We start from the raw sequence: 26,468 nt of genomic DNA on the forward strand, positions 1-26,468 counted from the left end.
GACCATTATGCCCCATATGGGGCATAATTTGAATTGGATTTTCAAATATATTTGGGGATTTTCTGCTACAATTTTTAGTCTCACCTTTTCTTTCCCCTCCCTGTTGATTAATCATTATGTTTAATTTATTATTTTTCGTTCAACAGTTTTGCCATGCTACTGGCATTAATTTTGATTCAATATTTAATATCAGTTATATATATATATATATATATATATATATATATATATGTATAAATAGATATGTTATATAAATTATGCATAGATGGAAGTGAAACTTACACATATTGCCAGAGACTAGAAGGGTAAAGATAGTAGAAAAAGAAGTATAGTAGATATGTAAAAGGTGAAAGAATGTTAATATTCTAAAAGTTATGATGAATTAAGAAAATTATGGGCTGAATTACAAAGCCAATAGAAGGTGAGTGAACTGTAAAGTAAAATTATTAATAATAAGTTAAAATATATAATACAAATAAAATAAAAAGTGGTAGAGCTGCCATCAGATATGGGGGGATATATTTAAATAAAAGTCGAATACAGGTAAGACAAATATGCAGAATCTGATGTCAGCTAAAGTAAATATTGTAAAATATGTGGTCAGGTATTTCATCAGAGAACTACACCTGACCATGTATCAGTAACTATGTTTCTATACTTTTCCATAAAAGTAGAAGAAAGTTGAAAGGGCAAAAAGCAAAAAAATAAAATAAAATAAATAAATAAAATTAGCACATTCTTATACAGTGTCGCCTTATGGATGGATAAGGTAGTCCCAATACAGTGTCAATTATTAAGTTAAAAATAAGGATCAAGTGAGAATAAAACAGCTAAGTGTTTTCAGGATGGTAAAAGGTGTTCTTAATAAAATTGTGTTGAGTTTTATGTAGGATTTAAATGTAGTAATTTTGTGGAAATTAGATAATTTGGAACAAGCACATGGTATAAAGTGAGGTATTAAAGTGAGGTTGGGAAGAGAAAAAGGAGTAGTTAAGTAAATAAAGATGAAAATAGCGATAGTAAGAATGTTCATATCACCCTTGTATACACTAACAGTTTTACGAATGGGAAGAAAGGTAGAAATAGATAGTAGAAAGATAAAAAGCTAAGAAAAAGTTGTTAAATCACACTGAGCTAGCTGGGGTTGTGAAGCCCAACCTTATAGTAAGGGCTCTGGCTTTGTAAGCATTAGTATAAAGGGGAGCTAACACCAAATGTATTGTGAGCCAAAAAATATATGTAAGTCGAAACATGCCAAGAAACGAACCGAAAGTATAATAAGAAAGTGAATGAAACCTGGAGTTTTCGAGTAATGCGTAGCAGAAATAAGCTGGCAGGAAAATAATACGTTGAACGTATTTAGTGGAGTAGATGAATGTATGTCAACCATAACCACATTAGTAACATAGCTACATGATGAAGCAATTTATAGCAGCATAATGAACTTAACAGAGAGCTGTGAAGAAATGGAAAAAGATGGTAAAATAGTGACCTCTATTGTTGTATTTTGAACCAATAAATGCACGAAGGTACATAAGATTAGCATTGGAAAAAGAAATGTGGTTGGAATAAAAGGACTTTACCATAATAAAATCATAAGATATAGAAAAATAAACGTATCATAGTTTATAGATAAATAAAAAGCATTCCAAAACTGGATAACCATTGTCTATCATGACATAGTAAAAGCCATCTCAAATGCCTACAAACTGTATAATAACTTCTACATGCCATACTGTAATCTTAAAAAACACAAAAAATAATTATGAGACAATTTTATCATCACCCCAGTAGATAAAGCTCGAGCCCGTCACCACCAAATACGGAGGATGCGGAAAGGTCAGGGAATGACCACCGCACCGGAGCAATATGGCCTTAGTTGCTAATGCTCCTAAAAACCAAATAACAACAACAACAGTAGATAAAGCTTCCAACAACTTTGCCATTTTTTGCAAGCAATTTTACTATTATCAACCAAAAAATGAAACAGAAAATAGTTCCACTTTCACTCCCTGCTATCTTAATACTACTGCCATAGTTGAAAAACTAATAGCTTTATATATAAAAAAACTACACACTAAATTACAGACTTCAACCCTACCCTTTCTCTATATGATTGTCAAATTCCATAAACAACTTGTAGGCTTCAGGTTCATTACCAGCTCCAAAAATAGTGGCTGCAACCTCCCAGCCAAACAATTTTTAATACTACTTAAAACTATTTTTAACACTCTTACATCTACTTAGATAATAAACAATAACCAAGCTGTCAACAACACCTTCAAATCTAATATTACCATAACCAGCATAGAAACTTTTGATTTCACCAACCTTTTCACTTCAATCCCACATAACCTACTGATTTTTGTGCTAAAACAACTTTATCACAGATACAAGGATAAATTAAATATAAGTGATAATACATGGAACAATTATGTAATCTCTGTTTACTTAATAACTATATCTTCGATGGCAAACTTACTTATAAACAAACCATTGGCATTTCCATGGGTTCCCAAATTTCTAGCTTAGTATCCAACCTATTTTTACACTATTATGAAGAACTATACACCATAAACAATCCTAATCATCACCTTTTAGCTTTCAGATATGTAGATGACATTCTAGTTTTAAATACAAACTTCGAACCTATAGCCAAAGCAATTTATCCCATTGAACTTAAACTAAATAAAGAAAACTCCTCTAATAGAATAGCTAACTTCCTTGACCTCAATATTACTCTTAACAATGCTTCAATGCCATATAATATTAACATATATGATAAAAGAAATAAATTTAACTTTGATGTCATTTACCTTAACAACTGGCATTCCAATATTTCCAACAAAATACATAAAAATATAATTTGTACTCAAACTATCAGATTGGCTAACATATGTAGTAACCAATTAATTTTCACCAAAGCTCTACAACTACTTCACAATAAGCTTATCAACAATAACATCCTTATCTGTTTTATAAAATACTGTTTCAATATAGTTTCCCATTTGATCAGAAATAAATTCACTTAAAATTTATTATGAACTGGTCAGTTTTAATCATATTTGTAAAGTTGTAATATAATTTGGTGGAATTCCACTACTTGGTAAGTAATAACTATACATGATTTCCGATCTATACATTATTTTCTAGTTTTCACTTTTCTCATGTATTCATTTGATATGTTTTAACAATCCTTCATGAATTTACTTATAATTCACTTCCCACGTTGAGCCTTTGACATTTCCTATTTTGTTTTCAGAGGTTCCTTTGGGTCTTAGATCTTTCAAGTATTAAAGTTACTTTAATGTATACACAAGATGTGGTAACTTATTACTCTACCTTTGAATATCCACTTCTGGATTTGTTTTCTACTTAAATTGTATAGCTGCCTTAGGATTTTAGTGACTTGATACTGCTACTAATTTAGTATAAATTACTTTCTACAATCTCCCAACTATACCACAATTGGGTCTAAAGTCACCCAGTTATTTATATCCTTGGAATTATTTCATGTTCTTTCATCTTTGGATTTAAACTATATTTGTATCCTTGGATCTACTTGCTGTTCTTTCAACATTGGATTCTTACTACTTATTTCACCTTTGGATTTATACCTAAATTACCTTTGGATTTAAGACGTTCTATCAATGACAGTAATGATTACTCATATCACTTCAATATTGGTTTACTCCATTTTGGACTACAGATTATAATTATTAATCTAACTTTTCTCTATCTCAGAACATTATCTGATTCTTTACATATTTCCTTCTTTCTATGCTTAGATATGTAAGCAATTACTCCCCTAATTGGTATTTTGATTTATATGAGATTATACAACTTTGATTATCAGCTTAATATATTGTATCACATCACTTGGTCTATCATCTATTAATTCTGATTTGCATTCTTTTTATCACTGCTTTGTTCAATGCTTTTTATTTATCTATAAACTATTTATTTTTCTATATCTCATGATTTTATTACGGTAAAGTCCTTTTTTTATTCCAACCACATTTCTTTTTCCAACACTAATCTTATGTATCTTCATGAATTTATCGGTTCAAAATATGACAATAGAGGTCACTATTTTACCATCTTTTTCCATTTATTCATAGCTCTATTAAGTCTGTTATGTTGCTATAAATTGCTTCATCATGTAGCTATGTTACTAATATGGTTATGGTTGACATATATTCATCTACTCCACTAAATATGTGCGACGTATTATTTTCCCGCCAGCTTACTTCTGCTATGCATTATTTGAAAACTCCAGGCAGCGTTCACTTTCTTATTATACTGTCAGTTCGTTTCTTGGAATGTTTCGACACATGTATTTTTTGCCTCGCAATACAAGCTTTTGGTATTAACTTCCTTTTAAACTAACGCTTACAAAGCCAAAACCCTTACTATAAGGTTGGGCTTCACAACCCCAGCAAGCTCAGTGTGATTTAACAACTTTTTCTTAGCTTTTTATCTTTCTACTATCTATTTCTACCTTTCTTCCCATTCATAAAACTATTAATGTATACGAGGGTGATACGAACGTTCCTACTATCTTCCTTCTATCACTATTTTCGCCTTTATTTACTTAATGACTCCTTTTCCCCTTCCCTATCCTCAATTTAATAGCTCACCTTATACCATGCGCTTGTTCCAAATGATCTAATTTCCACAAAATTGATACATTTAAATCCTACACAAAACTGAACATATTTTTATTAAGAACACCTTTTGCCATCCTGAAAACACTTAACTATGTTTTATTCTAACTCGATCCTTATTTTTACCTTGATAATTGACACTGCATTGGGACTACCTTGTCTTTTTTTTTTTTTTGCTTTTTGACCTTTCGCCTTTCTTCTACTACTATGGACAAGTATAGAAACTTAGTTCCTGACTGGACAATTGTAGTCCCCTGATGAATACCTGACCATGTATCAATATTTACTTTAGCTGCTTTACTATTCGACTTTTATTAATTATGCCCCCCCCCCCCATATCTGATGACAGCTCTACCATTTTTTATTTTCTTAATTTATCATAACTTTTAGGATATTAACATTCTTTCACCTTTTACATATCTACTAAACTTCTTATTCTACTATCCTTACCCTTCTAGTCTATGGCATTATGTGAAAATTTTACCTCCATCTATGCATACTTTATCTAATACAGTGGATTCCGGTTATTTGGGCCACCGGTTAATCAGGGCAAATCTTAAAAAACAGAAACCAATTGAGAAAATAGCCAGGGTTTACTTCGCTTAATTGGGACAACATGCTGTTTAATCGGGGCAGGAGACCGCAGCACTGAAGTTTACCCTACGATTGTCTCCGACCGTACCACGTGGTTCAGTCAGATTTCTGGCGGTCACAACCATAAAACAATAAAAACAATTAGCAGTCACATGTTTATTGGGCTTTTCTGTTAGTGCAATCTATCATAAATGGATAGTAAACTCAATCTTATTGAATTTGTGATAATACCAACAGCTGGAATTCTGTAGGTTATTATGGTGAAATGTGTTTACACTTCCATGGAATCTTCAATCATATAAAAAAATTAATTTTCAGAATCTTCTCTTCATTCCTATTTTTAAAGCTTTGTAACTTGTTACTCCATTCTCACTTGCGAATATCGTGTTACTTGCAATTTGTGTGTGCAGTGTTCTTTGTTATTGATTGCTTATCTTTTTGCTATTTTAAACCCCCACCCACAAATGTCAACTAGTTAGTATGTACATATTCCAGTACGTATTAATTATTCCAATTATCACGTATATTCTTCCGATTTTTACATATCGTTTAATATTTTAATTGGTAAGATAATAAAGGGTAAATATGTATTTAATATATCTTTACTTTTATAGCCTGTGGATAACATTCCTCCTATTTTCACTAATTAGAATCGCTGTTTAATAGAATTAAAATTCAATTCACAAACGCGATCACAATGACCGGCGCTTACTACACATTGTATAGTGAACGGTACTTTACTATGGTGATGCCATCATAATGTGATTTGACTGTACAGTGAACCAATTGTAAAGCAGGGGTCCATTGTATTTTTAACTATTTACGTGAAACTTTGGATAATTGGGGCATCCGCTTTATCAGGCCAAAATGCACTAGTCCCCAATGTGTCCCAAATAACTGGAATTGACTGAATATCTATTCGTACTTAAATATATATATATATATATTTTTTTAGAAATTGTGAAAATGATGGGTAAATGCAAAAGTTTGACTATTAAATCTTTAATGAACCATTATAATGTTCGTAACCGAACCAGGTGGTAGATAACTTTCATCAACCGGTGAAATACCACCACTTTGCTTATTGGAGGCTTGAAGTGGTGAAACCCACGTTTAGTCTCTATTGCAAAGTTTCCGGCATCCCCTCCCCCCATACTTCTCCTTCAACCCATGCACGGTACTAAGTACTATAGGTTTTGATACCTTTCGTGTTTGGGGTTTTCATAAAAAAAAAAAAAAAAAAAAAAAGGCAACATCTTAAAAAATGAAGGGAAGCTATTAGATTTTGCAGGCACATATGATAGCATTAAAGGCATGACTATCAAAAAAACAATGAAATCATATGCATATGAGGACCTCCACAAGGAAATGGTGTTGTGGTTTAGCCAACAATTACATAAACCCATAATATATGAAATATGTTAATATGCACACGCATGCAAGCGTGCGCACATAAAGAAGTATGCAAATGAAGTGATATAAGCAATAACACCCATCTGACTCAGAGTCAACAACAATACTGAACAACGTGCAAGACAATGTGATGTCATTTAATATATATATATATACACACACTGTAAAAAAAATTTTGACACTCCTGACATAAAGAAATAAAATTTGTCTTTTTGAGGTGCGGCTGAACACAACAATCCATGCAATTCATAAAACAAACTAAACATTTGTTCTCTTTCCATTATTTTTTGAGCAGTGGGTGTGAAGACAGCAAGGGGGGGTTGTAGGATAATAGGAACATTTATCTGGATGGAGTTCATCACTTGTGGATGGACTTGTGGATGGAGTTCATCACTGATGAACTCCATCCACAAGTTTGCCTCTTCACTTAAACTGCAAAGTGACTAGCTCACATCTAATTATTGTAGCTTATTATTTGTTATATTATTTTTCTATTCTCTAACGGATTAATTATTACTTGTTTTACCGGTAACTTAACTTAATACAATCCTCTTTTGTACATATGCTTTATTGTTTGAATTTGTATCAATGTTTATCGTCCTGTTGGATTTCACATTATTGTTATTATGTTTATTGATCTGATCTCAGATACACTGTTAATGGTTACCTGTTGTGTATCTTTTTATTAATAAAATAAAATAAAATCTCTGAAACATGACTTATAATATCACTTCTTGACGACTTGCAAAACATGTTTATAATTTTCTATTTATTACTTGAATGTTATAATTTTCAGTGGATTTTTTTTTTTTACTTTGGAGTCTGGAAGTGTCCTGGTTAATCCAATTCCGGTAAATTGAGAGTCTGCTGTACAACTTCTGAGTCTTCTATTGATGGATAAATGTATTGTCTTTTTATTTATTTTCATCAGCACTTTTATCATTAAATATTCCATTTATTTCTGTTCTAAGTTTTTTGTCTTATGGGCTATATTTTTCTTCACTAATCTGGATTATTGTTTAATCCGGATGACATCTTTCTCCAATTAATCCGGATTAGTGAGATTCTACTGTGTGTGTGTGTAAGTTTTGAAATTACAGAGTGAAGGTGGGCAGGACAGCTCTTGACAATGAAAGTGATTTTTCTGTTTTCTTTTGTCATCTTTCTATCGAATTTTAAAATCCACTGTTCAAAAATTTCACTTGTCATCCAAGCTTTTTTGTTGTAATTGTAGTCCAACTCTAACGACTTTACTCCTTTGAAACATTGGGGTTGTTTACTTTTGACTAGGGCTCAAAGGGCTTCAGTTTTTCATTGTAAGTCATATTTGCACCAACCAAGACTGTAATTCTCTCCTTACTATTTTTACCACCTACAACTTTATCACCTTTAAAATTCAGTGTCTTGTTTGGCAAACATTTTAAAAATAGACCTGTTTCATCAACATTGAATATGTCTTTGGTCTCGTAGTCCTCCATAATAGTAGAACTGCTGGAGCAAGTGCAGAGAACGGCAACAAGATTAGTGAATGGAACAAAGGGTTGCTCTTACGAAAAAAGCGTAAGTTTTGCAAATTACAGTGTCTGGAGAATAGACACCTGGGAGGTGATCTGATTGAGGTGTATAAAGCCTTGAATGGTTTGAGCATGCTCAATGCTGATGGGATTTAATTACAACCCTCTTGCTCAGAATAATTGCCTGAGAGGGCATAAATTCAAATTGAGGAAAGGCAGTTGTAGGATAGATGTGCAGAAGTTTGCTTTTAGCCTTGTGGTTGATTGCTGGAACAAACTTCCATCTGTCATTGTAGAAGTTGATAGCTTAAATAGATTCAAGGCAGAACTAGACAAACATTTGGAGCGAGTGGATGGGTGAAATTTAGATTTTTTTTTTTTTTTTTGGCTGATGCTATATAAGCTTGCTTTTTTGCATCATGTGCCTTTACTAATGCTAATGCTAATAATTTTTTTCAAAATTGTTTCTTTCCAATGGGTATAGTCTTCTTTAATTACAACCCCACTTTCACCAGAAATAACTTTTTTGAGTAAGCCATGGTGCTTTTTCAATTTGTCCAGCAACCAGAACTGGCTTGGAAAGTTTTATGCCTGAGAAAGATGCATACTCTGTAGCCTTTTCTTTTATTAATGGTTCTGATATTGGCATGTTTTGGTCTCGAATCAACTTCACCACTTAAAAACGGCTTCATCTACATTTTCATACAGGGATAATTTCGTACGCTTCCGAATGGGTCCCATTTCCTCAAACAGTTTGAGAATCGAAACATGGTTTTTCAGAAAGGCTGACACACTATTGGCAGGGACACCAAATTTTAAAGAGATTTCCTTTTTATTTTAATGCTGCGATCTACACTATTAAGCACTTCCACCTTTTCCATGTTATTGTGCAAGTAACCTTACTTGCATAGTAGCTGTGCTACTAAAACAAAACTGATTTAGGGACAACTTGCGCCTACCATACACAGACAGGTGAAATTTAGTAAAAGTGTGGATGACTCATTTTTGCGAAACAGCAGACGAATTTCCAGGATAAAGGAAAATCACTCCCTCCTAATTCTCCAATAGGGTGCTTACAATAGAAAACAGGCTGACTAGAGCCAATGTCCGTGTCGGGAATATTCCTTAATCCTTTGCCAAATGGCTGTGGACACATAGATAGCAGTTGACTAGTGCTACTCCTCGGTACAGTAAATGCTTTACAGGCAACACTAAATGTGTGAAATGCTCTTAAGAATTAAACCCTTTAGCTATTAAAAGGTAAAGTGATTAATTCTTAATCCTTTTAGCTCTTAATTTTTGCTTTCTACAGTGTCAGCTCTGTTGCCTAAAGGCTGGAGGTGCGAAAAAGTTGTACCCAGGTCTCTTGAAATCAGTTCATTATATAGAAACTACTTTTAATGTAATGGGCAAGGGGAAATCAAAAACGTTTGCTACATAGAAAAATTCCCTATATTAAAGTTCGTTAAAGAGAGGTCTGATTCTCGTATATAATTTAATATAATTTTAATCTAATTTAATATAATTTATTTATACAATTTTAACATATAAAATGAATTAAATTCACTGATTTGGTAATCAATATTTAGAGTTCATGCTATATAGAAGTGTTAAATAGTAAAAATTCAGTGAAATGCCAACTCACCTGGTTTAATACGGCCATCCTTAGCAGCAGCACCTCCTGGTACAACTGAATGGATATATACCCATTTCTGTTCAGGCCCTAAAGGGCTATCACCTTGCTATTAAAAAGACCAAAGAAAAATTGATTGATTAGAAACAAAATTCAAATAAAATTACTTTAATACAAAAATAAAAAATCCCATATGATAAAGTCTTAGTTGATTAATACAATGATATTAATCTCTCTCTTTTGTTGTGCAGCTATGGCTTCACATTAAATGTGAAGCCACATCCGTCGATGTGCTCTTGCCATGGGTTGTGTGCACTAAATTTTCTACTCTGAACTGTCATGTTTGGCATCTCTCATAATTGCAATTTTTAAAAAGAAGGGCAATGAGATCGGTGAGTGGAACAATGGGGTGCTCATACCAAGAAAGGCTGCTCTGCAAACTGCAGCATCTGGAGACTAGGCAACTGTGAGGTGATCTGACTGAGGTGTTTAAGGACTTGAATGGATCCACTAAGCTCAATGCTGATGGGATTCTTCCTCTTGCTCAGACCACACATATGAGAGGCATAAATTCAAATTGAGGAAGGATGGTTGCAGAACAGATGTGCAAACGTTTGCCTTTAGCCAGCAGGTTGTTGATTGCTCGAATGAACTTTCATCTGTGACTGTGGAAGTTGATAGTTCAACGATAAATAAATTCAAGGAAGAACTAAACAAACTATTGAAGGAAATGAATAGGTGAAATTAGTATTAGTATTAATAATGGCCATATGGCACAAGAAAGCCTAAGTCTTATACTGAACCAGCCAAAAAATAAAAAAGAGGAAATAAGAGTAAACAATAATAAAAAAAAGAAAGAAAACAAAAATAAAATAATAATCATAATAATAAAAAATTTAAATAAAATAAGTAATAAAATAAAAGGAAATAGAAAACCCATGCATTTCCCTCCTCCCATAGGTATCCAGCTGACCTTTGAATTTCCCCAAACTGACAGCCTCTATCACACATGTAGGTAACTTATTCCAGTAATTTATAACTTGCTCACTAAAAAAAATTTCTTGCAATCCAGTCTAAACTTCTCTCCCATAACTTAAATTTATGGCCCCAAGTTCTAGAATCATTTACAACTGTGAAAATTTTGTCCACGTTCATTTTACTTTTGCCTCTCACAGCCTTTAATACCTCAATCGAATCTCCTCTAAGGTGCCTAGTTTTCAAGCTCTGCACAACCCACATATTCAAAGTCTTTTCTCATATGGATGACCTTTTGCCAATCTCACCAGGTGAGTTATCTGTCTTTGGACCCTTTCATCAAGCACAATGTCTTACTTTAGGTGCAGTCTTCATACTTGAACACAATATTCCAAGTGTTGTCTAACAATAGCGTTATATAATGGGATTATGCCGTCCTTATCTCTACTAGCAATTGTTCAATAAATCATTGATAGGACACCATCGGCCTTCCTTGCAACCTATCTACAATGCTTGGAGAACTTCATATCTGACTGTATCGTAACTCTCAAGTCCCTTTTTCCACTACAGACTTCAGTTCAACTCCACCAAGTGTATATGTTAATATGGGGTTACTGTTTTGCAGGTATACAACCTTGCACTTTGCTGGATTAAAGCATAGTTACCATTTTTCTGACCATCCCTGAAGTCTATCTAGGTCACTCTGAAGAAGCTCTGCTTGGCAGTGATCATTAGTAGTAGTAGTAGTGGCATGTGATGCAAGAAAGCAAATGTATGAGCTTATGCAGCATCAGCCAAAAAAAAAAAAAAAAAAAAAAATCACACCATTCCCTCCAAATGCCTTTCAGTTCCTCCTTAAATTTATTCAACCTATCAACTTCCACAACGACAGATGGAAGTTTGTTCCAACAATTAACCACCCGCTGGCTAAAGGCAAATTTCCGCACATCTATTCTACATCTGTCTTTTCTTAATTTGAATTTATGCCCCCTTAGGTTCTAATCTGAACAAGTGGAAGGATCCCATCAGAATTCAGCGTGCTCAACCCATTCAAGGCCTTATACACCTCAATCAGATCACCGCGCAGGTGCCTAGTCTCCAGCCACTGCAATTTGCAGAACTTAAGCCTCTCTTGGTAAGAGGATCCCTTCATTCCCCTCACCAATCTTGTTGCCCTTCTCTGTACACGCTCAAGTAAATCTACATCCTTCCTAAAATGAAGCCTCCAGACCTGTAAGCAGTACTCAAGGCGTGGCCTGACCATTGCCTTATACAGAGGGACAATCACCTCCTTTTCCCTGCTAGCAAAATTCCTATATATCATTGAGAAAATCCCATGACCTGCCCTGGCAGCCTGTCTGCATTGCTCAGAAAACTTCATATCTGCCTGCTCTATCATATTAACTACTCTATCAATCTTTACATCTCGCCCTCAATCCCTTCATCGATGTCATTTAAGAAAATCAAAAACAACAGTGGTCCCAATACTGATCCTTAGGGGACCCCACTTCTTACATTAACCCAATCTGAGGAATAACCATTTATCACAACCCTCTGTTTTCTTCCCTGAAGCCATCCTGCTGTCCATATAAAGCTTTTTCCTGTGATCTAAACCTGATCCAGCTTATAAAGTAACTGCTCATGTGGGAATGAGTCAAATGCTTTGCTGAAATCTAAATAAACAATGTCGAAATTATTCTGTAAATCCAGCTCATAAGTGAACCTGTAAAAATAGCTAACCAGATTTGTTAAACATGATATTCCTTTTACAAAACCATGGTGTGTACCTTTGAGAATTCCATTTCTATCTAAACGATCCAGAATTCCATCCTTCGTCATTGCCTGCACGATTTTCTCTACCACTGAAGTTAGACTGACCGGTCAGTAATTTCCCACTGCACAGAACCACCCTTATATATAGGAGATACATTGGCATATTTTTTGTCACTGGACTCTCTTTAGTCCAGTGATGCTCTCATAATTAGTTGGAGTTGCTGGCTCCCTTAATTATAGGGTATATGCCATGAACCCCAGGAGCCTTACTCGCCTGAAGGCTCGAAAGTTTTTCATTAAATAATTGTATCAAAATTTCAATATCATTAATTATATATTTTTAAACTTCACTCCCAAAATTTCTCATTGGCATAAAGTGTTTTTCTTCTGTAAATACTGATGCAAAGTAACCGTGGAATTCATCTAAATCTTCATTTCGGGTAGTAGTAGTAGTAGTAGAGGCATGTGATGCAAGAAAGCAAGCTTATGTAGCATCAGCCAAAAAAAAAAATAAAAAATAAAAAATCCATTTCACACATCCATCCCCTCTAAATGTTTGTCCAGCTCCTCTTTGAATTTATCTAGGCTATCAACTTCCACAATGACAGATCAGCATTAGCATTAGATGCAAAGAAGTAAGCTTATGCAACATCAGCCAAAAAAAAAAAAAAAACACTCCTCCCATTTCACCCATCTATTCCAGATGCTTATCCAGCTCAGCCTTAAAATTATTTAGGCTATCAACTTCCACAACAAAAGATGCAATTCTGTTCAACCAATCAACTACCTGCTGGCTAAAGGCAAATTTCCGTACATCTATTCTACAACTGTCTTTCTTCAATTTGAATCTATGTCCCCTCAGGTTCTTAATCTGAGCAAGAGGAAGAATCCCATCAACAATGAGCTTGCTCAACCCGCTCAAGGCCTTATACACCTCAATCAGATCACCTTGCATGTGCATAGTCACCAGGCGCTGCAATTTGCAGAACTTAAGTATATCTTGATAAGAGCATCCCCTTTGTTCCCCTCACCAATCTTGTTGCCCTTCTTTGTATTGTTCTAGCAACTCTACATTTTTCCTAAAATGAGGCCTCCAGACCTGTACACAGTATTCAAGGTGTGGCCTGACCACTGCCTTCTATAACAGGATAATCACCTCCTTGTCCCTGCTAGCAAAATTCCTATACATCATTGACAAGACTAAGTGACCTGCGCTGGCAGCCCATCTGCACTGTTCAGCAAACTCCATATCTGACTGCACAATTACTCCCAGGTCTTTTTCACTCTCCACTTCCCTGAGTGTAGTACCACACAGTTGGTACGTTTCTCTTGGGTTAATGCTACCCATATGCAGTACTTTGCATTTGTCAATGTTAAGGTCATTAGTGCCAGCATGTATAACAATATCACCTTTTGTGCCCTTATAAGATAACATCTGCTCCACAACATCATCAACTTATGCCCTCGGGCAGACATACCCTGGTCCTGATCCACCTATCCTTATTACATAATATATTCCCTGTCTACCTCACAATAGAGACACCAACAATAATTAGTTCCTGTGGACCAGTGCATTATGCCTTGGAGATTGCCTGTGTTGCCTGATGCACAGAAGTGAGACCTTGCTTTGAGTTGGGCCTCTCATATTAATTTCTTTGAGGGTATCTACCCTACACCTAAAACTCTCAAGATGCATATCAGAATGCTGAGTTGGTGCCAATTTCTTGACACTCTAGTAGGACACACAAAGACATCCTCCTTGACTAGATCATATCCTGTTCTAGAAATGTCTGCAAACATTCCACATTTCAGACATTTTTTGAGACTGTGATGCATTGGAGAATCTCCCCCTTCGTTTCTCCCCCAAGCCATAGCACTCCTGCTAATCTATGATCGATGCTTTGCAGCTCTAGTCTGGGTCATGATTTCCATTTCAATATGATTTAATTAACAATGAAATTTAATAAGATTAATACATTTTATTGATTATTTGATAATATTATACTAAGCTAACATATTCCTAATACAGTGCTACATATTACGCTATCTAGTTTTACGTTATACCTTATGCTGTGAGTTCGAGATACACGCTACACTATTTTGTATTGACTATAATGGCGGCAAGTTCAATAATATTGGAACCAACGCTTGTACAAGTGGTGAGTTGTAACTTTCCAAAATCACGTTAAATTTAAAAAATAAGCTAAGGAATGCTACTAAGCCTATTTAATATCTTTGTAGAACACAATGTAGTATGTTACTTAACAAAGAATACAGTAAAAATATCAAAACTACTTATCCTGTTCTCTTCTGTGATCCCCTGGAAGATTGTTTCAGATGGAAGTGTGTTCTATCAATCAACCACCCACTGGCTAAAGCCAAGTTTCTGCACAACTATTCTATATTTATCATTCCTCAATTTGAATTTATGTCCCCCTCAGGTTGGTAATCAGAGCAAGGGTAAGACTCACATCAGAATTGAGTCTGCTCAAACCATTCAAGACCTTATACACCTCAATCAGATCACCTCGCAGGTGCCTAGGTTTCTAGACGTTGCAATTTGCAGAACTTTAGCCTTTCTTGGTAAGGCCACCCCCCCTCATTCCCCTCACCAGTCTTGTTGCCCTTCTCTATACTCATTCTAGCAACTCTACATACTTCCTTCCTTGTTGATGCTTCCAGACCTGTATGTAGTATTAATGTTGTGGCCAGACCATTGCCTTATACAAGGGGATCATCACCTCCTTTTTCCTGATAGCAAAATTCCTGTATATCATTGACAAAACCCCATGACCTGCTATGGCAGCCTGTCTGAATTGCTCAGGAAACTTCATAACTGACTGCACAATTACACCCAGATCTTTATCATTTTCTACCACCCTACGGGTAGTACTACACAGTTCGTATGTTTCTCTGAGGTTACTTCAACCCAGTACATATGCAGTACTTTGCATTTGTCAATGTTAAACTTCAGTTGCCACTTTTCAGCACAGCTGCCCAACTTTACTAGATCCTGTTGCAGCAGCGTACTGTCATTAGTGTCCTTAACAATCCTGCCAACCTTTGTATCATCTGCAAACTTGGACATTAAGCCTGATATACCATCATCATTTTTTTTTTTTTTTTTTATTGTATGATGTGAGCAATACACGAAGGAAAGAGTTTTTTCCTGCTTCCTTTGTGTATCGTGGCTGTGAGATCCAACCGGATAGTGCGTCACCATCGTGATATCCAAGCCCGAAGTGGGATTTGAACCTGCGACCTTTGGGTTGCCAGGCAGGCACTTTACCCACCCGGCTAGCCCGGTCAACACCATCATCAATACCATTTACAAATACAAAAAACAACAATGGACCCAACACCGAACCCTGAGGGACTCCACTAATAACATTAGTCCACGAAGAGCAGTGTCCATTGGTATACTGGAGAGTAGTGGTTAAGTCTTGAATATTGTTAAAGTTGCTATGAAATCCTCTACAATTCCATTACAGGATATAATACATTATTGGTATTTAGTAAAAGATGCTGTATCTGACTGTTTTTTTAATGTGACTGATTTATGGAGTTCAGGCTTCGGTTTGTCTTTTTTGGAGAAGAATAGTTGACTGGTGTCCATATCTTCTTCCGCATATATACTGATGAGCCAAAACATTATGTCCAGTGAGTCGTTATGCAAATCTAAGCAACTGCAGGTGAACTACAGCATGTGCGCGGGTCGGGATACAGTACAATAAACACCTGATACTGAGCTTTGTTAATCAGTGTTACTCTTGTTATTCAGATGGGAAAGGCAGCTGACTTAAGCGAGTTTGACAAAGGCCAAATTGTAATGGCCAGACGACTGGGTCAGAGCATATCCGAAACAGCACGGCTGGTGGGGTGCTCGCGGTCAGCCGTGGTTAGTACCTACCAAAAGTGGTCCGAGGAAGGAACCACCAGTGAGGTGTTGGACTACCACAGCTCATTGATGCTCGTGGTGAGCGAAGGCTCTCCCAGATGGTATGTGGCAACAGATGGGTGACTGTGCGGCAACTCGCTGGTAATTGGAATGCTGGTGACGGGAGTAATGAGTCACAACAGACTACATCGAACCCTGCTGAAGATGGGGCTGCGTAGCTGCAAGCCACTCCATGTGCCCATGCTAACCACGTTTCACCGGCGACAGCACCTACAATGGGCACACTAGTATTGAAACTGGACCTCGAGTGATTCGAAGAAGGTCGTCTGGTCCAATGAATCACGTATTCGAAGAAGGTCGTCTGGTCCAATGAATCACGTTTCCTACCGTACCATGTGGATGGCCGTGTATGTGTGCATTGTTTACCCGGGGAAGTGATGGCATCTGGATAAACTGTGGGACATAAACAAGCTGGAGGCGGTTGTGTCATGCTTTGGGAGATTCTGCTATGATACACTGGGTCCAGTCATCCATGTACCGGACATTCTGATGTCTACCAGAACATCAGAATGCCCGGTACATGGACACCTAAACATCACTACTGACCAGGTACACCCTTTCATAGCAACGGTTCCCCCCCTCTGGGGTGCCATCTTTCAGCAGGATAATGCGCCATGCCACACCGCCCAGATTGTGTGAGACAGGTTCACGGAACATGAGGAAGACTTCCAGGTATTGCCCTGCCCTCCAAATTCCCCAGACATCAGTCCCATCAAGCATCTGTGGTTTGTGCTGGAACAGCAACTCCGATCTGCAGACTCTCAACCACGGACCTTACAGGAGTTAAAGGATCTGCTGGTTACGTGTTGGTACCAGATACCACAATACACATTTAGAAATCTTGTAGCGTCCATGCCTCGCCAGGGTATGAGATGTTTTGGCTGCACGGGGAGGACCAACATCATATTAGGTAGGTGGTCATAATGTTTTGGATCATCGGTGTATTTCTAAGATTCGGTCCTCCTGTCAATTGAATCCATGGATGTGTCCTGAATATTATTTTTTATGTTTGAACCTCGATTATTTGATGTAGCAGCAATAATTGGAGGAGGAGGAGATTTTGCTGGTACTGTAAGAGCAGTATTGCTTGCCTGGTTCAACTGCTTGGGGATATTGGACTGTTGCTGGGAGAGAACAGTTCATGCCCAGTCAGAGATTGAGGTGTTTGAAGGGACTGTAACATCAATTTGGGTGGCCACTGATTGATATTTTTGCAAAACACTGGCATATGTATGTTTAGTAATACTGGGAACAATTAATTTCCTTGCTTCTTGAAAGCTCACTTTATTTTCAATCTTATACTTCACAATTTTCTTTTCAGTTTTCCAACTGTCGCATGTCCTAGAATAAGCAGGATGGTTGCCTTTACAGTTAGGGCAAATCATTTCTGTTGCCGAACAATAATTTTGAGTGTGATTGGAGGACCCACAGTTGGGACAAACTGGGTTTCCTTTACATGCCATTTGAGACTGGCCATACTTTTGGCAGTTATAACATCTCAAGGGATTAGGAATGTAAGGTCGAATGCGGCAAAGAAGATAACCTGCTTTTATGGACAGTGGTAGGTTTTGGGGTATTAAAAGTGAGTATAATATTCCTTGTGAGTGTGAGTGTATTGTCCTTTTTAATCATGATTCTTTTCACTGAAATTACATTTTTTTCTCCTGAAGCATTTAACTTATCACCTCCTCTGAGACATTCAATAAATCCCAGCTGGATAAAACTCTCTAGATGTGTTTAGGGTTCCATGTGGAGAAACTTTTACTGGAATTCCAGCAAAATTTGTAATTTTCAGTAGATGCTCTGAATGTTTCTGGCTGTTTGTTTCTACTAGTAGGTCCCCTGATTGCAGTCTCTTGACTGTCTTAGGAGATCTTGCAAGACTTTCCAGGTGTTTCTGGATAAGAAATGGAGATAGTTTAGTGAAAGGCTGATCTGTAAGAGAGGGCATTATGAGAAATGCAGGAAAATCTGTCACTGAGGAGTTGGTTTTAAATCTCTTGGGTTGCGACGTGTCATGTTCAGTTTCTTTATCTGACCGAGAGCTTGAGGAGGAAACACATTTTCTTTCATTATTGCTCCTTTTGTCCCTTGGCAGATTAACTGTTAGCAGTGCCCGGTGTGACCAAGCATAAAGTAGTAAGAGTTAGTAATAGAAATATGAAAAATAGAAAGGTGGCTTTCCTTTCTTGCTCTGTACAAGTACTTTTGTAACAGTAGCTGTTATTAAATAAATAAATTTCTTAAAAACAGAAACTTAAAAGAACTATAAATCGCTTTTGTACAATTGCACTTTAAGCACACAGAAAACGCTTGATCACAATTGCTTGACACCCGAGGCCATGAATATATGCGTGAAATAACACATGCGTTTTTCATTAATGAGGAGAATGAAATTTTAAATGAAAACAGATACACTGAACTTCATGAGAAAAATAAGGAATTAATTTACATGCGAAGGGAAGAATTTGTATCTGCACTGAAAAGACATTAGAAATTTGTAGGCAACTATGTGTTGAACCTAGACAATAACGATCAAATGGCAAGAAACCTTCTAATGATGTAGAACTGCCTTTCGACATGTACATATGATTATAATTGATGAAGTTAGCATGCTAAGTGCAGAATGGTTATTTTATTGGAGATTTATGCCAATTACCTCCTCTGTGTGTGACAGCTATATAAAAACCCTTAAAGAATTCATTGATCAGTCTGATAATAGTATTCATTACAGTTTCACAAACTTGTACCCCAAGTTGTTATTATGTTACTCTGCAACAATACAAATACTTGTATTGTTGCAATCATACTTCCTGCAGTAGTAACTGCAAGAAGTATGACTGTGATGTCATACTATTTTATAGAAGTAAAACCCTCTAGAACCCTGTATGAGCTATGATTTGCTCTCAGAGAGGGATGGAATTTATGATATACTGACTTTGTGAATAACCTTGTTAGCAAAAAGAGGGAGTTCAGTGTTATAATTCTTTCAATCATAGTATTATAATTTTATTATGATGAAGAATAATCACTGATATGATTATCAGTGATTATTCTTCCATGATATATACACATTCACTGTAGTTTTTATGGGTTTAAAGGTTATGTATCTATAGATGATAAATGGCTGGAAGTCAAGAAAAGAATAAATTTTGGATGGATAGCATTCAGGAAATATAGTCACATACTGAGGAGCAATATCCCAATTTGTCTAACAGTCTGATTCCCAATATAATTGGGAATCAGACTGTTAGATAAGAAGATAAACACATGGATTAGGCAACAAACTTAAGTAAAGAACATTCTTATCAAAACTAAAGAACTAAAATGGCCTTGGGTACGACACATAGCTCGAAGACATGATGACAGATGCACTAAGAAAATAACAGAATGGTACCCAAGAGGAGCTAGAAGAAAACCTGGAAGACAACGGCGGAGATGGATAGATGAAATTCATGAATTTGTGGGTAGTAAATGGATGGCCATTGCACAAAACAGAAGGAACTGGAAAGTTGCTGGAGAGGCCTTCATCCTACAGTGGATTGAAAATGGCTGATGATGATTATCTATAGATGTTTCCACAAAATACTGAAGAACTCTTTCGGGCGGTGAGAAATATTCCTAAAAATAGTATTTTCCTTAGCTTCAACACAAATGTAGACTACAAAAAAAAGGGGGGGGGAGGCTTAAATTCATTAATTAAATTTAGCTTGGCATTCATGTCAAATCATATTTAAATATCCAAATAAAAGTATTAAAAATAACCAGTTGGAGAGTTATTTTTAATCTATTTAATAAAATATTTATTGAATTTCTAATAGAGAAACTATGGGGAAAAAGTTACATTTGAAAGCACTATGAAATACACCTAAATGAACATAATGGTTTCCAATGGTGGAAAAAATAATAATAATAAAAATTAAAAATAAAAACTTGGAAGTCAAAATAGCCCACAAATAAACAACAATAGGTTAATAAAATTCCAAATAAAGTTATATTTAAACTAAAAACACTATGTACCAATATATAATATGGATATACTTACACGAAGATTTAGCCCTAAAGTACCACGCAGTTTTTGCAAAACAACATGGATAATTTCTCCTTGTAAAGTGATACTTGTGTCTTCAAGAATTCCCATATCTTCCAAGATGGAAGGGTCTTTGTTATTTTCATTGTCCCAACTTTCAACACTATTCATTTTTTCACTGTTTATTTTTGATTTCTCAAGTGAAGTTTTCCCATCAGCTACAACTGCATTTAAATTGTAATCACTTACTTCCTTTATGGTGTTGGTAAATTTATTCTCTTCCATTAATTTTTGTTGTATTCCAATTGCTGCTGTATGTTCCATGCCAGAATAATCCAGTGAGTGTATATCATTAACATGTGATTCTTTGGCAGAGTTTTTATTGATGTGTTCAAACACATTAGCTGCAGACTGAACAAGACCATCTTTACCATAATCCAAACTATAACCAGAGTGAAATGAATTATTAGGAACATGTGAATTGTTTACTTTGTTTACCCACTTCTTCCTTGGTTTTGGAACAGGAGGATGACTGTACAGTTCTGAAGTTAAAAAAAGTAATAATAAATAAAATAAAATAATAATAATGTAGCATTATGAATATTTTTCTACACTGCAAGTTAACTATGTTTATGATATTCAAAAAGGATTTGAACACAAATTATTTTATATTCACTTAAATCAGAATAATAATTAAAAATCATCATTTTTTCTAGCTTCTTAAATATAAATAAACTTTTTACTACAACAGTTTTGGAATTTTTGGTGGGATTTCCACATAGAAATAAAAGCCGGAACCCATTATGTGCTGCACCACTGTTTTCTTGAAAAGCAAGGTGGGGCTTGATAGATGGCATTTTAACTACAAAGTTAATGTATTCCATTCCCATGAGTTAAATAAAGATTTACAGTTTCCAATGCTTCTTTGTTGAAAGATATGTTACTGCTGTTACATAAATGAAAATTAAACATGTTATTCAGCTAAGATGATGCTCGTCTGTGGAACATCAAATGTAGTGTATTTCAAATTTGAAAATGGAAGTGATAATCACACGTTTAATTTTTCAGATGTATTTTTAATGCATAATTTTTTTTTTTTTTTTTTTTTTGGTAGTTGTTGGCGCATAGGCTTCTGTGGCCATAATGCACCTCCCAAGGTTTTTTTTTTTGCAGTACTTTGATCCAAGCCTGAGGCAGGAATCTAACCCGCGACCTTTGGGTTGCCAAGCAGGCACTTTACCCACCCGGCTAGCCCCTAATGCATAATATATAATAATATAGTTGCATGCACCTGTATAAAATTTTGCAGCAAACTTAACAGACTTTTAAATTTGAAAACAAACAGGACTGATAGATCTACACCTATATTTTACATCTAAAATATTTTTTTTTTTATTTTTAGTAGAAGTAATATAATTTTTTGAAAATAAGTGAAAATAATAAAAAGCACAGCATCTTTTAATGATCAAATGAACACTTACATGCAATAAATATTGCAAACCATTCAAAATAGATGAAATATTAATGTCAAAGAATTTAAAAAAAAAAAAAATTCCAGAAATTAAAAATAAAATTGCCACTTATCTATCATGTGCTGCACCATTATCTACTTACAAACCACACAAATAATAAAGTAATCTAAAACTATACAGTTCCCTCCCTAGTTGAAAGGAGTTATGTTACTCTGCAAAAATATGAAATGAGGTATTTGCATTTAGAAAAAAAATATTACTATTAAAATTATTATTCATATGATAGTGGAAAATGAAAATACTCTAGAGAAGAAATTATCAGGTGTAAAAGTCTTCACTTTTAAACCTGATAACTTCTTCTCTACAAAGAAAACACATAAAAGACTAATGATATCTATCTTGTTATTAGCATTAGCATTAGTAGAGACATATGATGCAAGAAAGCAAGCTTATGCAGCATCAGCAAAAAAAAAAAAAAAAAATTTTCCACTTCACCCCTCGGTTTGTTCGAAATACCTGACCAGCTGAGCGTTAAATTTATTTAGGCTATCAACTTCCACAACAAGGGATGGAACTCTGTTCCACCAACCAACTACCAGCTGGCTAAAGGCAAATTTCTGGACATCTATCCTACATCTGTCTTTCTTCAATTTGAATTTATGCCCTCTCAAGTGATTATTCTGAGCAAGAGGCAGAATCCCATCAGCATTGAGCATGCTCAAACCATTCAAGGCTTTATACACCTCAATCAGATCACCTCGCAGGTGCCTAGTCTCCAGACACTGTAATTTGCAACACTTAAGCCTTTCTTCGTAAGAGCAACCCTTTGTTCCATTCAGTAACCTTGTTGCCCTTCTCTGTACTCGTTCCAGCAGCTCTACATCCTTCTTGAAATGAGGCCTCCAGACCTGTATACAGTACTCAAGGTGTGGCCTGACCATTGCCTTATACAAGGGAATAATCACCTCCTTCCTGCTAGAAAAATTCCTGTATATCATTGATAAGACACCATGAGCTACTCTTGCAGCCCGTCTGCACTGCTCAGAGAACTTCATATCTGCCTGCACAATTACCCCAGGTCCTTTTCATTCTCTACCACTGTCAGTGTAGTACCACAGAGTTGATACGTTGCTCTGGGGTTGCTGTTTCCCATATGTAGTACTTTACATTTGTCAATGTTAAACTTCATTTGCCACCTCTCAGCCCATCTGCTCAACCTTTCCAGATCCTGTTGCAGCAGCATGGTGTCAGTAGTGTCCTTAACAATCCTGCCAACTTTTGAATTACAAGATTATCAATATTATTTATAAATACAGAAAACAATAATGGACCCAACACTGAACCCTGAGGGACTCCACTGATAACATTAGTCCACGATGAGCAGTGTCCATTGATTACCACTCTCTGTCTTCTCCCCCTCAACCATCCCTTTATCCATAGCAGCAATTTGCCTCCAATGCCACACTGCTCCAATTTATGCAGCAATCTTCCATGTGGAACAGTATCAAAAGCCTTTCTAAGATCCAAGTATATAATATCAAAGTTATTCCCTTCACCCAGTTCTTTTTTGACTGCATCATAGTATCCAATCAAATTGGTCAGGCAAGACTTCCCCTTAACAAAAGCATGCTGTGTCCGAGCTATAACTGAATGCTATAATAGATGATCCTGCAGTGCTTCTTTAACCAGTGCCTCCATTAATTTTCCTGGAACAGAAGTTAAACTCACAGGTCTATAATTACTTGTTGTAGTAGTAGTAGTAGCAGTGGCATTTGATGCAAGAAAGCAAGTGTATGAGCTTATGCAGCATCAGCCAAAAAAAAAAAAAAAAAAACCCACACCATTCCCTCCAAATGCCTGTCCAGTTCCTCCTTAAATTTATTCAACCTATCAACTTCCACAACGACAGATGGAAGTTTGTTCCAGCAATTAACCACCTGCACATCTAATTTACATCTGTCTTTTCTTAATTTGAATTTATGCCCCCTTAGGTTCATAATCTGAACAAGTGGAAGGATCCCATCAGAATTCAGCGTGCTCAACCCATTCAAGGCCTTTGATCCTCCTTTGTGAATTGGGGTCACATTTGCACATCTCCAGTCTATGGGTACCTCCCCTGAGTCCAAGGAAGCTCTCATAATTATGGCTAAGGGTTTGCTTACTTCCTTTGCTGCCTCCTTTCATATAACTGGATAGTTCCCATCCACCCCAGGTGCCTTTCTTGTGTTTATCTTCAACAATTTCTCCTCCACTTTACTCTCAGTTATTACAAGATTATCTAGCTTACTGCCAGAGTTGAATACACCTCTGGCATTCCCCTCGCTGAATAACTCCTCATGTGTGAATGTTGATGCAAAATATTCATTTAGTTTGTTAGGCACCTGAGCAGTATCATCAACAGATGAACCATTGATATCAAGTGGACCAATCTGATTCATCCCCTTTCTTCTAGAGTTTACATAAGTAAAGAACTCTTTGCTGTTTTTCTTTGCATCCCTTGCCAAAGATTTCTCGTAATCTGCCTTCGCTTGCCTAACCTCCTTTGTAACTTGGTTATAGATCAACTTATATCTATCATAGGCTTCTGTGTCACGTGTTAATTTATATGTATTCCAAGCATTTTTCTTCTCTGCCATGTCTTATTAGTTCATCTGACATCCATTTAGGCCTAAACCTTGAACAATATTTCTTAGTTGGTATGTAAAGCCTAGTAGCTTCCAAGATAAGTTCTTTGAATCCTTCCCATTTTCAATTTGCTGTTGGTTACATCATCAGTTGGTCCCACTGTATGGAATTTAAATACTGTCTCAGACCATCGTAGTGACCTTTACGAAAGCAATAACCCTTCTCTTTACCCCTGATGGTAGTTACCTCTTTGAGCAAATCCCACTTCAGCACACTGTGATCACTGCCACCTAGTGGTTCATTTATCTGCAGATTCTTAATGCATGAAGAATCACTACTGATAATCAAATCAAGAGTATTACTTCCTCTAGTTGCCTCCTGAACATGCTGATGTAGAAAACAATCATCCAATAAATCCACAAAAGCCTTGCTAGTGCGTGAGTGACCAACCCACAAATTCCAGTCAATATCTGGGAAATTAAAATCTCCCATTATAAGACTCTAATTTACTGGCCCACTCTATTTCCCTGTACAGTTTCTTATTATACTCATCAGAGTCATTAGGCCTATAGCACACTCCTACTCTCAATTTTGATCTCTCAGTGCTTATGTCACACCAAACTGACTCAACACTGCACTGTCCAGCAATGTCAACTGGCTTCACTTCCTTGGATTTTATGTGTTTCTTAACTAATAGCATAACCCCTACTCCCTTCCTATCCTGTCTATCCTTTCTGTAGACGTTGTACTTCCCAAATTCCAGTTCTGCATTCCTTTTATCTGTGTGACATCACGTCTCTGATATCCCAACAATATTCGCCTTTGATGTTTTGAGCAATAACTCAAATTTATTTAACAAACTCCTAGCATTGGTGTACATGCCTGTTCTTTTTCTTAGCTACCCTAACACAGCCCATGTGTTTACTTGTACCGCAATGACTCCCAGCAGTCTCCGAAATATCCTGTATCTTGTTTTCCAGGCTTCTGCTCATTCCAATAGAAGCAGTGCAAGAATCACTTTCACCTCTGCCAGTGGCTACTGTTAATCTATTAGTCCTTGTATCCTCCCAAGCTAGCAGTTTTCCAACCCACCTAACATTGCCTCGATAGCATTAGCAAATATTCTTGCACCCTTTCTATTTAAGTGTATCCTATCCCTGTAGAAGCAGTCCCTTCTGTTAACAAGTAAATCTCTTTAAACTAGAGTGAAGTTTCACAGAAGACTGAAAATCTGAGAAAATTTTAATCCCCTCCATAAAAAAAGTGGAAGGGGTGGGTGGAACAACTACAGATGCATGTGGCTGACATCTGTTGGCAAAAGAAGTTATGGAATTTATGATTAAGGTTCACAGGATCAAAATGACAGAAATAGATGAAACAAGACTTGGGAGCTATTTTATCCCATGTTTATTTTATTATTATTATATACTGTTTATTTTTTAAATATTTTTGAAGGCAAATGTGACCTAAGCATTGCTTCCTTGTGTTGTTCTGTAATTTTAATACTAATACTACTATTAGAGTTCTTAATCACCTAAAGTTTACTGCCAGATAGTTATAACTGAAGCACAAAGTCACATGAAAGGACTTAGTAATGACCTACAGGGAAAATAATCTCCATGTGAAGAACAGCATGAGCCAGGTCAAATGATGCTTATTATGTATCTGCAAAATAAATAAATAAAAAAAAAAAAAAAAAAAACTGGAGCAATCAGAATTTGAGAATCACTAAAAAAAAAAAAAAAAAAAGTGACTATTCAATTCTACCCTGAAATTTGCCAGACTCTACCTCAACTACCTTAAGATGCAATTTA

General features: G+C 36.0%; 1 protein-coding gene across 3 annotated transcripts in view; it reads right to left on the minus strand.

Moving 5' to 3' along the window:
* Positions 1-26,468, minus strand: part of LOC150083765 (tyrosine-protein phosphatase non-receptor type 13-like) — a 478,105-nt gene that overhangs the window by 91,226 nt on the left and 360,411 nt on the right. For all 3 annotated transcript variants that reach the window (XM_090378206.1, XM_090378207.1, XM_090378208.1), the window contains 2 exons: positions 20,573-21,099; positions 9,834-9,930 (listed from right to left, as the gene is read on the minus strand). In XM_090378206.1, the coding sequence (XP_090234332.1) occupies positions 9,834-9,930; positions 20,573-21,099 (624 nt within the window). The remainder of the gene's footprint in view (positions 1-9,833; positions 9,931-20,572; positions 21,100-26,468) is intronic.

Source organism: Mastigoproctus giganteus, chromosome 7 (assembly GCF_048544385.1).
Source record: "Mastigoproctus giganteus isolate SK-2022 chromosome 7, ASM4854438v1, whole genome shotgun sequence".
In the NCBI taxonomy this organism is placed as follows: Eukaryota; Metazoa; Arthropoda; class Arachnida; order Uropygi; family Thelyphonidae; genus Mastigoproctus; species Mastigoproctus giganteus.